We start from the raw sequence: 12,562 nt of genomic DNA, 5'->3' as shown, positions 1-12,562 counted from the left end.
GAAATCTGGGAACAAAATTGTGTGAAGAGACTGACCGACAGGTTTTGTTTTTTCAGTTTTAGTATCTGTTCATGTCTGAAGACTCTGCTGTTTTGGACAATTTCGATGAAGTCTTTTGTTCTGAAAGAGTTACTGAGAGTTTAATTAAAATATGATATAAAAATCAACAGGTAATGCCTTACACTATTTTATCACATTGAAGGATCATGTGTTTCAGTCAAAACGCTGCAATGTGCTCTCTTATCCCCATAGGTCTTCACTGGGAAATCTTGACTCAGCGAGAGGGTTTCTAAAACAAGCAGTGAGGACTTTTTTTATTTTATTTTTAGTTTTTTCTCAAACATTATATAGTATTTTTATGGCTGCATGGTGATGCAGTTGTTGGTGCTGTCTCCTCATGGTTAGAAGGCTCATGTTATCTCATTTCCAGGCTGGATCCTTTCTGTGTGAAGTTCCATGTTCTCCTCGGACATGCGTGGGTTTACTCCTTTGACTCTCTCGCAGTCCAAAAACATGCTTCATAAGTCCATAGAGGATTTAGAATTGCCAATATAGATGTGCATGTCAGTGTGACTGCATGAATGTGTTGTCCTGAAACAGGCTGACAGCTTCTTCAGCGTGTACATGGTCTTTGCCCAAAAGTCACTGGGTTGACTGCAGTAACACCATGACCCGGAAAAGGGACTCAAAATGTTCTAAAAATAGAGGGATGGTGTCGATTTTAAATTTATTAGTGATCTCACACGTTCTTGCCACTTTTTATTGGAAAGTTCTAATGTTCTTAAGATTCTACTTTTGAATTTGATCTAATTTTGTTCTTCTAAATGGAAATGATAGAGCGGTTGTAACCCAAAATATAACGACAAACTGGGTGTTACATTTATTTGAAAAAATTGAATTTTCAATTTAATTTTGCAGTGATTTAGTTTGGATTTACCTTTCAGGATATCAGGGAGATGTTAGGGACTTGTGAGTGATTTTGGAAGTGTTCTGCTTGTTAGTGGAATATTGAGAAAATGTTTAAAATTTTCACAAATTCTTAAAGCTTAATTTAGTCACAATGTTTCTTTTTACAACCATTTGATTTCACCAGCTCTGCATTTTCTGGGTTTTTTTTTATCTAGCTGTAAACAAAATAAATAAATAAAAAATACATGAGTACTTCTTTAATATCCTCTAAGAGTTAGCTTTTATGCAATACAAATTAGTGTTGATTTTTAACTTTCAAGGTAGTTTAGCAAGACATGTTGCTGGACTTTTTTATTGTTTTTCTTTATGTTCCTGTTAGACATTTTCATGAAGTAGATCATAGAGTGACTAAGATATTACTATTTGTGTTTGTGTATAAACAGCTGTGCATTATTGTTTGTGTCTCTCCTTTATGCTGAAAGTCTTTGAGGTGATTTGGAGCAGAGTTGCTATTTGTTTTTATGTGTCCTTCAATTTAATAAGATTTTTATTTTTTAAGATTTTATTTTTTATGATTTTTATTTTTTATTAAATAACAATTTAACATTACAGTTAACAGTACATCCTTGGACATTTAGTAATTATATAAAATATTTCTTAAGTCGACAATCAAATGATGTTTCACTACCATACATTTTTATGTTTTAAAAAAGAAATTAGTCTTTGTTAAATATACACTATATCTTTCTATGGTGCTGAATCGATTGTATTGAAGTGCATATGAAGGACGATTTCTTCAGGGGATCTGAAACGGATTCCTGAAAACGACTTTCATATTTATATTTCTAAAAATGCATTCCGAATCTTTTTCTCTTGTCTCAGTTTTTCTCTTCTCTTATTTCCGTTCACTGGACATATTTTCCGGTTGGTCTCATGATGTCGCTGCTCACTCGCAGATGCCGCTTGTTGCCTCCACCCATTCTAAACCAGCACACATCTCAGTCTGAGAATCGGAGTCGCTTTTGTTCTGGATTGACGTGGATTTCTGCGGGAAATACATTTGACGCGCGGGAGAAACGGGATTCGTGTTTTTTTTTTGTTTAAAAATGAAGAAGGATCTAAAATATCTCTTTTTCTGCGCTTATATGATTGCTTCTTTTACTAACGTCGACGCTGCAGATCTCAGCTACACCATTCCGGAGGAGATGAGGCCCGGATCCATTGTTGGAAATATTCCTAAGGATCTGGGATTGGGAGTGGGGGAGTTTTTCAAGCGAAAAGCTCGGATTGACATTGGAGAAAATGATCACCACTTCTGCGATCTTGACCAGAAAACTGGAAATTTTATCATCAAAAAACGCATTGATCGTGAGGAGCTTTGCGGGGAGAAAATGTCGTGCGTGCTTAGATTTGAGTTGGTTCTGGAAAGCCCTTTGGAGCTGCATCGCATTTCACTGCTCATCCAGGACATAAATGATAATTCACCGCATTTCCCTGAAGATTTAGTTAAGATAGAAATAAGCGAGTCAGCCGATCGAGGAGAAAGATATCGTGTTAATGAAGCTCACGACTCGGACGTTGGACAAAACACAGTAAGAGAATACCGTTTAGAAAAGAACGAGCATTTTGTGTTGTCTGTGCAGGATGATACTGATGGATCCAAGAAGATCGAGCTGATTTTAGACAAAGAGCTTGATCGTGAAAAAGAGCAGGATTTGAATTTTGCTTTATTTGCAATTGATGGAGGGAATCCACCCAAAACGGGCAGTGTGACTATCAAGGTGACGGTGCTCGATGCTAATGATAATGCGCCTGTGTTTAATCAGACCTTTTACAAAGCCAGTTTACCTGAAAACGCGCAGATCGACACCGTTGTAGCAGCGGTGAAAGCCACAGACGCGGATGAAGGCGTTAATGGTGAAGTGATTTATGAGTTCAGTCGAATCACAGAAAAAGCAAAAAAGGTTTTCTCCTTAAACAGTAAAACGGGAGAAATAAGAGTGATCGGAACGCTGGACTTTGAGACTGATCCAAAATATGAAATGCGCATTTACGCAAAGGATGGTTATGGACTTTCATCTGATTCCAAGTTAATGATTGACGTGACTGACGTGAACGACAACGCTCCGATCATTTATTTGAAATCAATAATGACAGCGATTCCAGAGAACGCCCCTCCTGGTACAGAGGTGGGCATCATTAACGTGCAGGACAGAGACTCTGACAAGAACGGACAGGTCCGCTGCTCCATTCAAGGCAACGCTCCTTTTAAGTTGGTTCCTTCCATCAAAAACTATTATTCTGTGGTGAGCACAGGACAGCTGGACCGTGAACTAGTGTCTGATTACAACATTAGCATCTTTGCCACTGACGAGGGCTCTCCACCTCTGTCCTCGTCTAAAAGTGTTCACTTATCTGTAGCTGACATCAACGACAACCCACCTGTGTTTGAGGAACAGTCGTACAGCGCATATGTGAGCGAAAACAACCAAGCTGGCTCCACTTTATGTCGGGTGAGCGCTCGAGACCCCGACTGGAGACAAAACGGTACAGTGATTTATTCTCTGTTAGCTGCTGAGGTGAACGGAGCCCCGGTGTCCTCCTATGTGTCTGTGAACGGAGACACGGGGCTGATCCACGCTGTCAGGTCCTTTGATTATGAACAGTTGAGGAGTTTTCAAGTGCAGGTGATGGCCAGAGACAACGGTTCTCCTCCGCTCAGCAGCAACGTGAGCGTGAGTGTGTTGATCTGGGATGTGAACGACAACTCTCCTCAGATTCTGTACCCCGCCCCGGAGGGCAGCTCCTTCATGACCGAGCTGGTCCCCAAAGCTGCACACGGAGGCTCTCTGGTGTCCAAAGTGATCGCGGTGGACGCCGACTCTGGACAGAACGCCTGGCTGTCCTATCATATAGTCAAATCCACTGATCCGGGACTTTTCACCATCGGTCTGCACAGTGGAGAGATCAGGACGCAGCGGGACATTTCCCAATCTGACAGCATGAAACAGAACCTGATTGTGGCAGTCAAAGATAACGGACAGCCCTCTCTGTCTGCCACCTGTGCCATGTATTTACTCATCTCCGATAACTTGGCTGAGGTGCCAGAACTCAAGGAGATTTCTTACGAGGAGAAGAACTCCAAACTGACTTCCTATCTGATCATCGCTCTGGTTTGTGTGTCCACCTTCTTCCTGACCTTCATCATCATCATCTTGGGTGTGAGGTTTTGTCGCAGGAGAAAGCCCCGACTCTTGTTTGATGGAGCAGTTGCCATCCCCAGCGGTTATCTGCCTCCTAATTACGCAGATGTTGACGGCACAGGAACTTTACGCAGCGCTTACAATTATGACGCCTACCTGACAACAGGATCTCGAACCAGTGACTTTAAGTTTGTGTCTTCTTACAATGACAACACGCTGCCTGCTGACCAGACTCTCAGGAAGAGTCCGACTGACTTTCTGGAGGCTTTTGATGAATCTACTGATGCGTCCCAGGTAGGAACTTACTCATCACCCGAGCTGGTTTCATGTCTTAAATATTATTTTATTTTTTTTTTCTAAATATTAAGTTTAAAAAAATGAATTTAAGGCTTTTTTATATCTTTAATTCGTTTTCATTTGTGTGTATTTATTTATTATTGTTTTAAACAGCAGGGTTGCATCTTGATTTAGGAGCTATTTATCCTTTTTTGTTTTCATTTTAATTAGATGTTTTTTCTACACCATTCTCTTACTGTTCTTTACTCAAAAAGTAATATTAATTCAGCCCAAAACAAATATTCATAGAACTCCAAACAATTTTCTTGTCAGAACAATGGATCCTGAATTTTTGTAATCAAGACAAGCGTATTTCCATTATGATGACGGCGCACATGTTTTTGTATCTGTACTTTCTTTCTGTTATGAAACAGTAAAAAGTAAAATCCATCCGTTTATTCATCCTTGGTTAAGTTTTTTTCCCCTTAAAACCTGGGTGGTGAGGGCAGAGGTCTTTTCAGTGATGCCTTCCGTTTTGGTGGAATGTAAGGTTCCCAGTCTAACTGAGAAAGACATACTGTATCTCCAGACGCTTCTTTTTGGAGGCATGGCTCAATTACCTCACTAGATTATGTCCATACATTTCATTTTATTTGCATTGTTTTGTATTGTTATTCAGTAAAATATGCAACAAACTAGTTAACTAAATTATATTTTCCTAGCACAATTGATACATCTTACATATTAAAATATACATATTTTGCATAAAATACTTTGTTTTTCCAACCAACAATACAAGACATTTGTTAATGGGAAACAGTGGGGAGAATGCGCTGTCCTTGGTGCTGAATTTGAGTTGGTTGGAATTTTGGAAACCATTGTAGCCCTGCATGGTGTTGTTGTGGTTACCATTCTTAGCTCAGTGCAAGAAAGTCCTGCTTTGAATAAGGGTATGTTTGTTTTTTTTATGTGTAGAATTTGCATGTTTTCTCTGAGTGTGTATAGGATACATGAATAAACAAACCAACATTCATTTTTAGAAGTTATTTTAATAAGTTTTTCTTAGGCCTAACCAATAATCAATAATGTAAATGAGTACGCATATTTTTAAATTATTTTTCTTGCTGTTGCTATGTCCATTTTAGGTGTTTTTAAATAAGTTGTTTTACTTTCAGATTAAATATCTGGTGGTAGTTTATAAAATAAAAGTGATCTTGACTGAAGAAAAGAAGAACATAGCAGATGATATTTTTATGAAGAGGAAAATTACAATATTGCATTCAGGTGTTAAAAAAAACGGTCTTAAATGCATCTGAATCTCTTGACTGTGTGACTCCATTGTTGTTCAACATTGATTGTGTATATTAGCTCAATAACTCTGCAAGCCTCACACACACACACACACACACACAAACACCCATACACACACGTATATATATGTATAAATGCATTTTTTGTTCCAGGAAATCAATCAAAACTGAACAACTCAACAAACTCAACAACAATCAAAACAAATACAAAAACGCAGTTATAAAATAAAAATAGCTGTTAGCTATTCGTCTGGTTTTAAAACAGGAGACGAAACATTTATAAAGAATATAAATATAAATGTGTATGGGTCCGAAGGCTGAATAACTTTTTATGGCTGACCAGACTCTGAGGAAAAGTCCCTTTGACTTTGTTAATAGCTATGGAGAAGATGATGTCTCATCTTAGGTGGAGCTTTTTTTATCTGTCTTATGTGTGCACAAATGTATGCCTATTCATGTTTTTAAAATTAATAAATTTTTATTGGTTATTATTAACATGCGTATCAACAAAATTAACATTACTGACACTTCAAATTTTGCCTTTTTTTCTCTCTCCTTGGAATGCCATCATTAAGTTCCTTCTGATTTAATTTTATAATAATCACTCTTTTTTATGTAATTCTATCACTTTTTTTTACATGTAATTTATATCATATTGAGTTTCTGTTCATTGGATTATCATATTGTCTGAATAAACAGAAATTTTCTGTTTGTGTTGCTATACTAGTTATGACATTTTTTTTACCCTGTAAGGCAAGATTTTGAACCTGTGGTGTCATTTAAATGAGCCCAGTGACTCTTAAAAAAGTAATAATGTGGTATTTCTTTTCTCAAATGCTGCTTTCTTTAAATTGGTTTCTATGTTTTTACCCTCTCATGTGCAGTGACTAGTTTTGAAACAGACACAGCTGTTTTTCATTGTTTTGAGGTTGCGTGTTATTTGGATTGAACAGATTAGTTTTAGGTTTTAGGTTACATGATGGTGAAGTGGTTAGTGCTCTTATGTCATACAAAGAAGGTCTCTGGTTCAAGTCCCAACTGGGGGACCTGTAACATAAACACCATTAAGAGACCTTTTTTTGTGGAATCTGCATGTTCTCCCCGTGCATGTGTAGGTTTTTCTCTGGAGTCCGCCTCCCACCGTCCAAAAACTTGATTCATAGTTTAACTGGTTACTCTAAATTGTCCCTAGGTGAATGCAAGTGTGGATAGGTGTATGGTTGAGCCTCTGCGACAGATTGCTGACCTGTCAAGGGTGTACCCTGCCTTTGCTCAGAAGTGGCTGTGTTTGGCTCCATGACCGCAAAGGGACAAAGTAGTTTAGATAATTGATGGTCTGAGGTTTCCATCTGTCACGTGTGTAAATTACACAGTTGTTATTTAGGTGCCATTTTTTAAATAGTCTACGTCGTCTGTCTTACATTTTCCAAACACTTTTAACCTGTAAAGCCCAATGTTTCCGTGGCCTTCCCGTGTTATTTTTTCAAAGTAGAAGGCGTTCAGTTCGCTGTCCTTGGTGCTGAAACTCTTGGCATTCTGACGGGCACTGCAGTTTTGTTTCAAATATATTCCTACCTCCATTAGTATTATTGTTTTTAATGTAGATGCTTTTGATGATCATTTTTGTAAAGTTTGCTTCATACAGTTTAAAGACGTACAATGCAAAGACAGGACAGTTTAAAGGGACGATTACAATGTTTTTTTTTTTTAGGTTTTAATAGGATTATTAGAGTCAAAGGTTATCTGTTGCCATCAAAAAAAAAATTTCTTTTCTGTAAAGACAACAACAACAAGACATGGTGAAACTCTTTTTTCTTACAAAAAAAAAAATCAATTCATTATTATTTTTAACATATGTATGTCTCTTTGGTTAGATTTATACACTTATACTAGAATTTGGTAAATTAGGCAAGATAAAATTTAAAGCATTGTTTTACTTTTCGGGAATTCCAACTATACGGAAAAAAAAAATCACATAACTCTTTCATCAAACTAAGTTTTACTATTTGAGAGGATCCTTTCACCCAAATATCTAAATAATACTTATCACCATAACAGTTATTGAAAATAAAAGATTGGAAAGAATCATTATTTCTTTCAGTCGCGCCGCCCAAATAACGGTACAGATTTAAGAAAAAAAAAAAAAAAAAAAGAATGTGGCAAATCTGTCCATCGGACTCATGGTGTCACTGTCGGTCCGCTTAAAACACGAGCGATGTTCAGATCGTTTTGCACACCACCCATTACTGAGTTCGGCTTAGGTTCTTTTTAAAATCAAGATTGCTGAGACAGATATTATTTCGGTAATAGATTTCTTACTGGTATTACAAACCAAAGCAACCAAAGCAGAAGAAGATCGGAAATATGGAACATTCAATGCGCATTTCACGCCGAGTTGGCCTTTTCTTTGTCTTTGTTCTCGTGCGCTGCGTAAATGGTGACCTGGACTACATCGTACCAGAGGAGCTGAAGCCCGGATCTGTTTTTGGAAATATCGCCAAGGATCTCGGACTCGAACTGGATAGACTGGCTGGGCGGAAACCTCGTGTTGAGGTGGAACAAGATGGAAAACAAAATTGTGGAATTAACCAGAAAAACGGAGATATTTTTGTTACTGGCAGAATAGATCGTGAGGAGCATTGCAGAGAAAAGCCGACGTGCGTTCTTAAATTCGATTTGCTTCTAGAAAATCCTCTGGAGCTGCACCGTTTATCCTTGCAGATTCAAGACATAAATGACAACGCACCGGTGTTTCCGAAAGATGTTATAAAGCTGGAAATAAGAGAATCAGCTGACAAAGGAGCTCGGTATCGCATTAATGCTGCGCATGACGCAGATATAGGCCTGAACGCAGTTCAGAGCTACATCCTGCAGGAAAATTCTCATTTTGTGCTGAATGTTCAAACCACAAATGCCGGTAATAAATATGGAGAACTGGTTTTGAATAAAGAATTGGACCGAGAGGAGCAGCAGGAGCTGAGATTATTGCTGACGGCTGTAGATGGTGGTTCTCCTCAGAGATCAGGGACTGTAGTCATTCATGTGACAGTACTTGATGCTAATGATAACGCTCCTGTGTTTACTGAGTCTGTTTATACAGCGAGTTTACAGGAAAACTCTCCTCTAAACACTCCAGTTATCAGAGTGAGCGCATCAGATGCAGATGAAGGAATAAATGGAGAGATAACTTATGAATTTAGCCGATTGTCTGATAAAATGCAAAATAAGTTTTCTCTAGATGAAAAAAATGGAGAGATAATTGTAACTGGTAACATTGATTATGAGGAGCTTTCAAAATATGAAGTGTTGATTGAAGCTAAAGATGGATATGGGTTGACCTCAGAGGCAAAAGTGATTATTGATATTATTGATGTAAATGATAATACTCCAGTTATTATTGTTAAATCTCTGTCCAGCTCCATCCCAGAGAACGCCCCTCCTGGTACAGAGGTGAGCATCATTAACGTGCAGGACAGAGACTCTGACAAGAACGGACAGGTCCGCTGCTCCATTCAAGGCAACGCTCCTTTTAAGTTGGTTCCTTCCATCAAAAACTATTATTCTGTGGTGAGCACAGGACAGCTGGACCGTGAACTAGTGTCTGATTACAACATTAGCATCTTTGCCACTGACGAGGGCTCTCCACCTCTGTCCTCGTCTAAAAGTGTTCACTTATCTGTAGCTGACATCAACGACAACCCACCTGTGTTTGAGGAACAGTCGTACAGCGCATATGTGAGCGAAAACAACCAAGCTGGCTCCACTTTATGTCGGGTGAGCGCTCGAGACCCCGACTGGAGACAAAACGGTACAGTGATTTATTCTCTGTTAGCTGCTGAGGTGAACGGAGCCCCGGTGTCCTCCTATGTGTCTGTGAACGGAGACACGGGGCTGATCCACGCTGTCAGGTCGTTTGATTATGAACAGTTGAGGAGTTTTCAAGTGCAGGTGATGGCCAGAGACAACGGTTCTCCTCCGCTCAGCAGCAACGTGAGCGTGAGTGTGTTGATCTGGGATGTGAACGACAACTCTCCTCAGATTCTGTACCCCGCCCCGGAGGGCAGCTCCTTCATGACCGAGCTGGTCCCCAAAGCTGCACACGGAGGCTCTCTGGTGTCCAAAGTGATCGCGGTGGACGCCGACTCTGGACAGAACGCCTGGCTGTCCTATCATATAGTCAAATCCACTGATCCGGGACTTTTCACCATCGGTCTGCACAGTGGAGAGATCAGGACGCAGCGGGACATTTCCCAATCTGACAGCATGAAACAGAACCTGATTGTGGCAGTCAAAGATAACGGACAGCCCTCTCTGTCTGCCACCTGTGCCATGTATTTACTCATCTCCGATAACTTGGCTGAGGTGCCAGAACTCAAGGAGATTTCTTACGAGGAGAAGAACTCCAAACTGACTTCCTATCTGATCATCGCTCTGGTTTGTGTGTCCACCTTCTTCCTGACCTTCATCATCATCATCTTGGGTGTGAGGTTTTGTCGCAGGAGAAAGCCCCGACTCTTGTTTGATGGAGCAGTTGCCATCCCCAGCGGTTATCTGCCTCCTAATTACGCAGATGTTGACGGCACAGGAACTTTACGCAGCGCTTACAATTATGACGCCTACCTGACAACAGGATCTCGAACCAGTGACTTTAAGTTTGTGTCTTCTTACAATGACAACACGCTGCCTGCTGACCAGACTCTCAGGAAGAGTCCTACTGACTTTCTGGAGGCTTTTGATGACTCTAGTGATGCATCCCAGGTAGGAACAGCTTGACCTGTTTTATTTCAATTTAAATTTTTGAAACATCCGTGTCATTTAATTTTAAAGTTTTTCTCAGTTTAAAATCCATCAATTCTAAGCATATATTTGTATTTCCAGACGTTTAAAAGCATAAAGCTGCTAAAAATAAAAAATAAAAAAAAGATAAAAACGTATGCATGGGTTTAGTGTCAAACGAGCGTGATCATATGTTATAACAAAATCTCTAAACTTTTAACAATAAAACAAATAGATACATAAATACATATTCTTATGATTATAAATAATATAACAACACTAACAAAAATAATAATAATACTAATAACAATAAAATTTTATTTGTATTTTTAACAAGAGGCAATCAGGTGAAAGAACTGGGTTATATGTACGGAGACTTGATAAAGCTAAAAGAGCTGTTCCTTGTGGTCTGGAAAGTGAAATTTGCTCTGCTCCCACTACGCTATCCATGGTCCTGAAAACGAAATGGATTTACTTTTACACTTTATTCTTACTCGTGATTGAGCGTAACATTTCCCAAACTTAGCTGAATGCATCTATTAATTCGTTCCATGTACTAAGCAGGGAGACTGGTGTTGCTCTTGTTTTTGTATTTTTTTTATTTTTATTTTTGTATTTTATTCGTGATGTGTTTGTTGTTCTTTGCTGACTGGCTCTTAACTCTTTAGATGCATAATTTGTGCAACCTTTCCAAACCCGTCAGATGTCAATGATGCCCACATTATGAGAGGAGTCCTTGCTCAGCTAGAGCGAATACCTTCATACTTAACTTGAAGACGCAAAAACAGGGAAAAAAGCAAACCGTCAACTGTCAGACTATCTGGACACTAGAACATACTTTGACCTCTGATCATATTCCTTGTCTATGGGCCATTTACATTTATATTCTGGTGCAAAAAGCTCTCAAAGTTTTTTTTTTTTTTTCTCGAGACCACAGGGTTATTTTATACTGTATCAGAACATTGCATGGCATAAACCTAGCCTACATCTGAAAATGTGCAGATGGAATAAAGGTTTCATACAGTTATCATTGAAAAGTAAACAGTTACAATATTTTCCGTCTGGTTTTGTTACTGTTCATGGACAAAAATAAAATAAATACAATTATAAAAACAAAAAAAAACAAAAAAACTTTTCTTTCTCAGTCTCTTTAAGTATTGTAGCAAAACCCGATGGCAACAACTTTGTGGACTTTGAGGGTGCAAGCTGTTCATAACTCGCATCTGTAGAATTAGGATTCACAACGATCAGCGCACCAAGATGCCAATGACGCAATATCAAGACACATTTTGAAAATGTAACGGCAGATGTATGAGGTTAAACTACTGCTGGACACTAGTTTTAATCAATATTATTATTATTGTTATTTTATTTCTGCGACATAACACACTGTTACTTTTTTGGCCTCTCGGCCGCTTTGTTCATCAGTTGACATGTAGTTTATTGATTTACATGTATTAAATCATTCCTGCTTCATTATGTACAGAAAGAAATCAAAGACTACATGTGAGTTATGTACAATAATGGTTTAATATTTGTGGTTTCTTGATTGACAACTGGAACATTCGGCTCGTTGCTTTTAAAATATTGGCGCTTTGCGTGCGGTTGTTTGTGTGTGTACGCACAAAGAAATCACTGAAATGTTTAACGCACGATTTTATGTCAATTTGAAAGAGAGCGATGATAAATGCATCTTTTTGGGGTGATTCTAGGCTACCTTCGTTTGCGTCGAGTTTTGCACATCCACATTTCGACCTGAATTACGCAACATTTTTGTGCGTAAAAGTCCTAATGATTTATTGTTCCGGTGCTGAAAGACATGTTTACCTCGTATCATTACATTCTGATCAGCCTTTTCTTTTTGTCCTTTAGTTGGAGCAAAAACTGTCTTCCATCAGTAATACAAATGGGGAATGAGTTTAAAAGCCTTTGTCATTTTCTCCCTGGTCGTTAGAGTCATTTGGGTCAAACGCTGTGTTTAGCGCGGAAAACGGAGGCATGACGTGAAAACCACGATGAGAGGATCAATCGTCTCCGTCTCTGTTGACTTTTAATTAAATAGACGTGCCTTTTTTTTGTTTTTTGTTT

At 38.7% G+C, this 12,562-nt stretch overlaps 2 protein-coding genes across 4 annotated transcripts in view; both read left to right on the top strand.

The window, feature by feature from the left end:
• The window catches only part of LOC112153685 (protocadherin gamma-C5), a 529,198-nt gene that overhangs the window by 14,042 nt on the left and 502,594 nt on the right, over nt 1–12,562 (top strand). Inside the window, exon 1 of one of the 3 annotated variants that reach the window (XM_036213885.1) lies at nt 1,716–4,406. The exons of 1 other annotated variant lie outside the window; for it this stretch is intronic. In XM_036213885.1, coding sequence (XP_036069778.1) covers nt 2,016–4,406 — 2,391 coding nt within the window. In that variant the 5' untranslated portion in view covers nt 1,716–2,015. Of the gene's footprint in view, nt 1–1,715; nt 4,407–12,562 lie in introns of those variants that run through there. One more of the 3 variants, XM_036213896.1, reaches the window with a different exon arrangement.
• Nucleotides 1–12,562, top strand: part of LOC112153677 (protocadherin gamma-A12-like) — a 34,032-nt gene that overhangs the window by 18,880 nt on the left and 2,590 nt on the right. The gene's annotated exons all lie outside the window — the stretch shown is intronic.

The sequence above is a fragment of the Oryzias melastigma genome, linkage group LG10 (genome assembly GCF_002922805.2).
Source record: "Oryzias melastigma strain HK-1 linkage group LG10, ASM292280v2, whole genome shotgun sequence".
Lineage (NCBI taxonomy): Eukaryota > Metazoa > Chordata > Actinopteri > Beloniformes > Adrianichthyidae > Oryzias > Oryzias melastigma.
The sequence above is the reverse complement of the archived record's forward strand: the minus strand, read 5'-3'. Positions and strand labels throughout refer to the sequence as shown.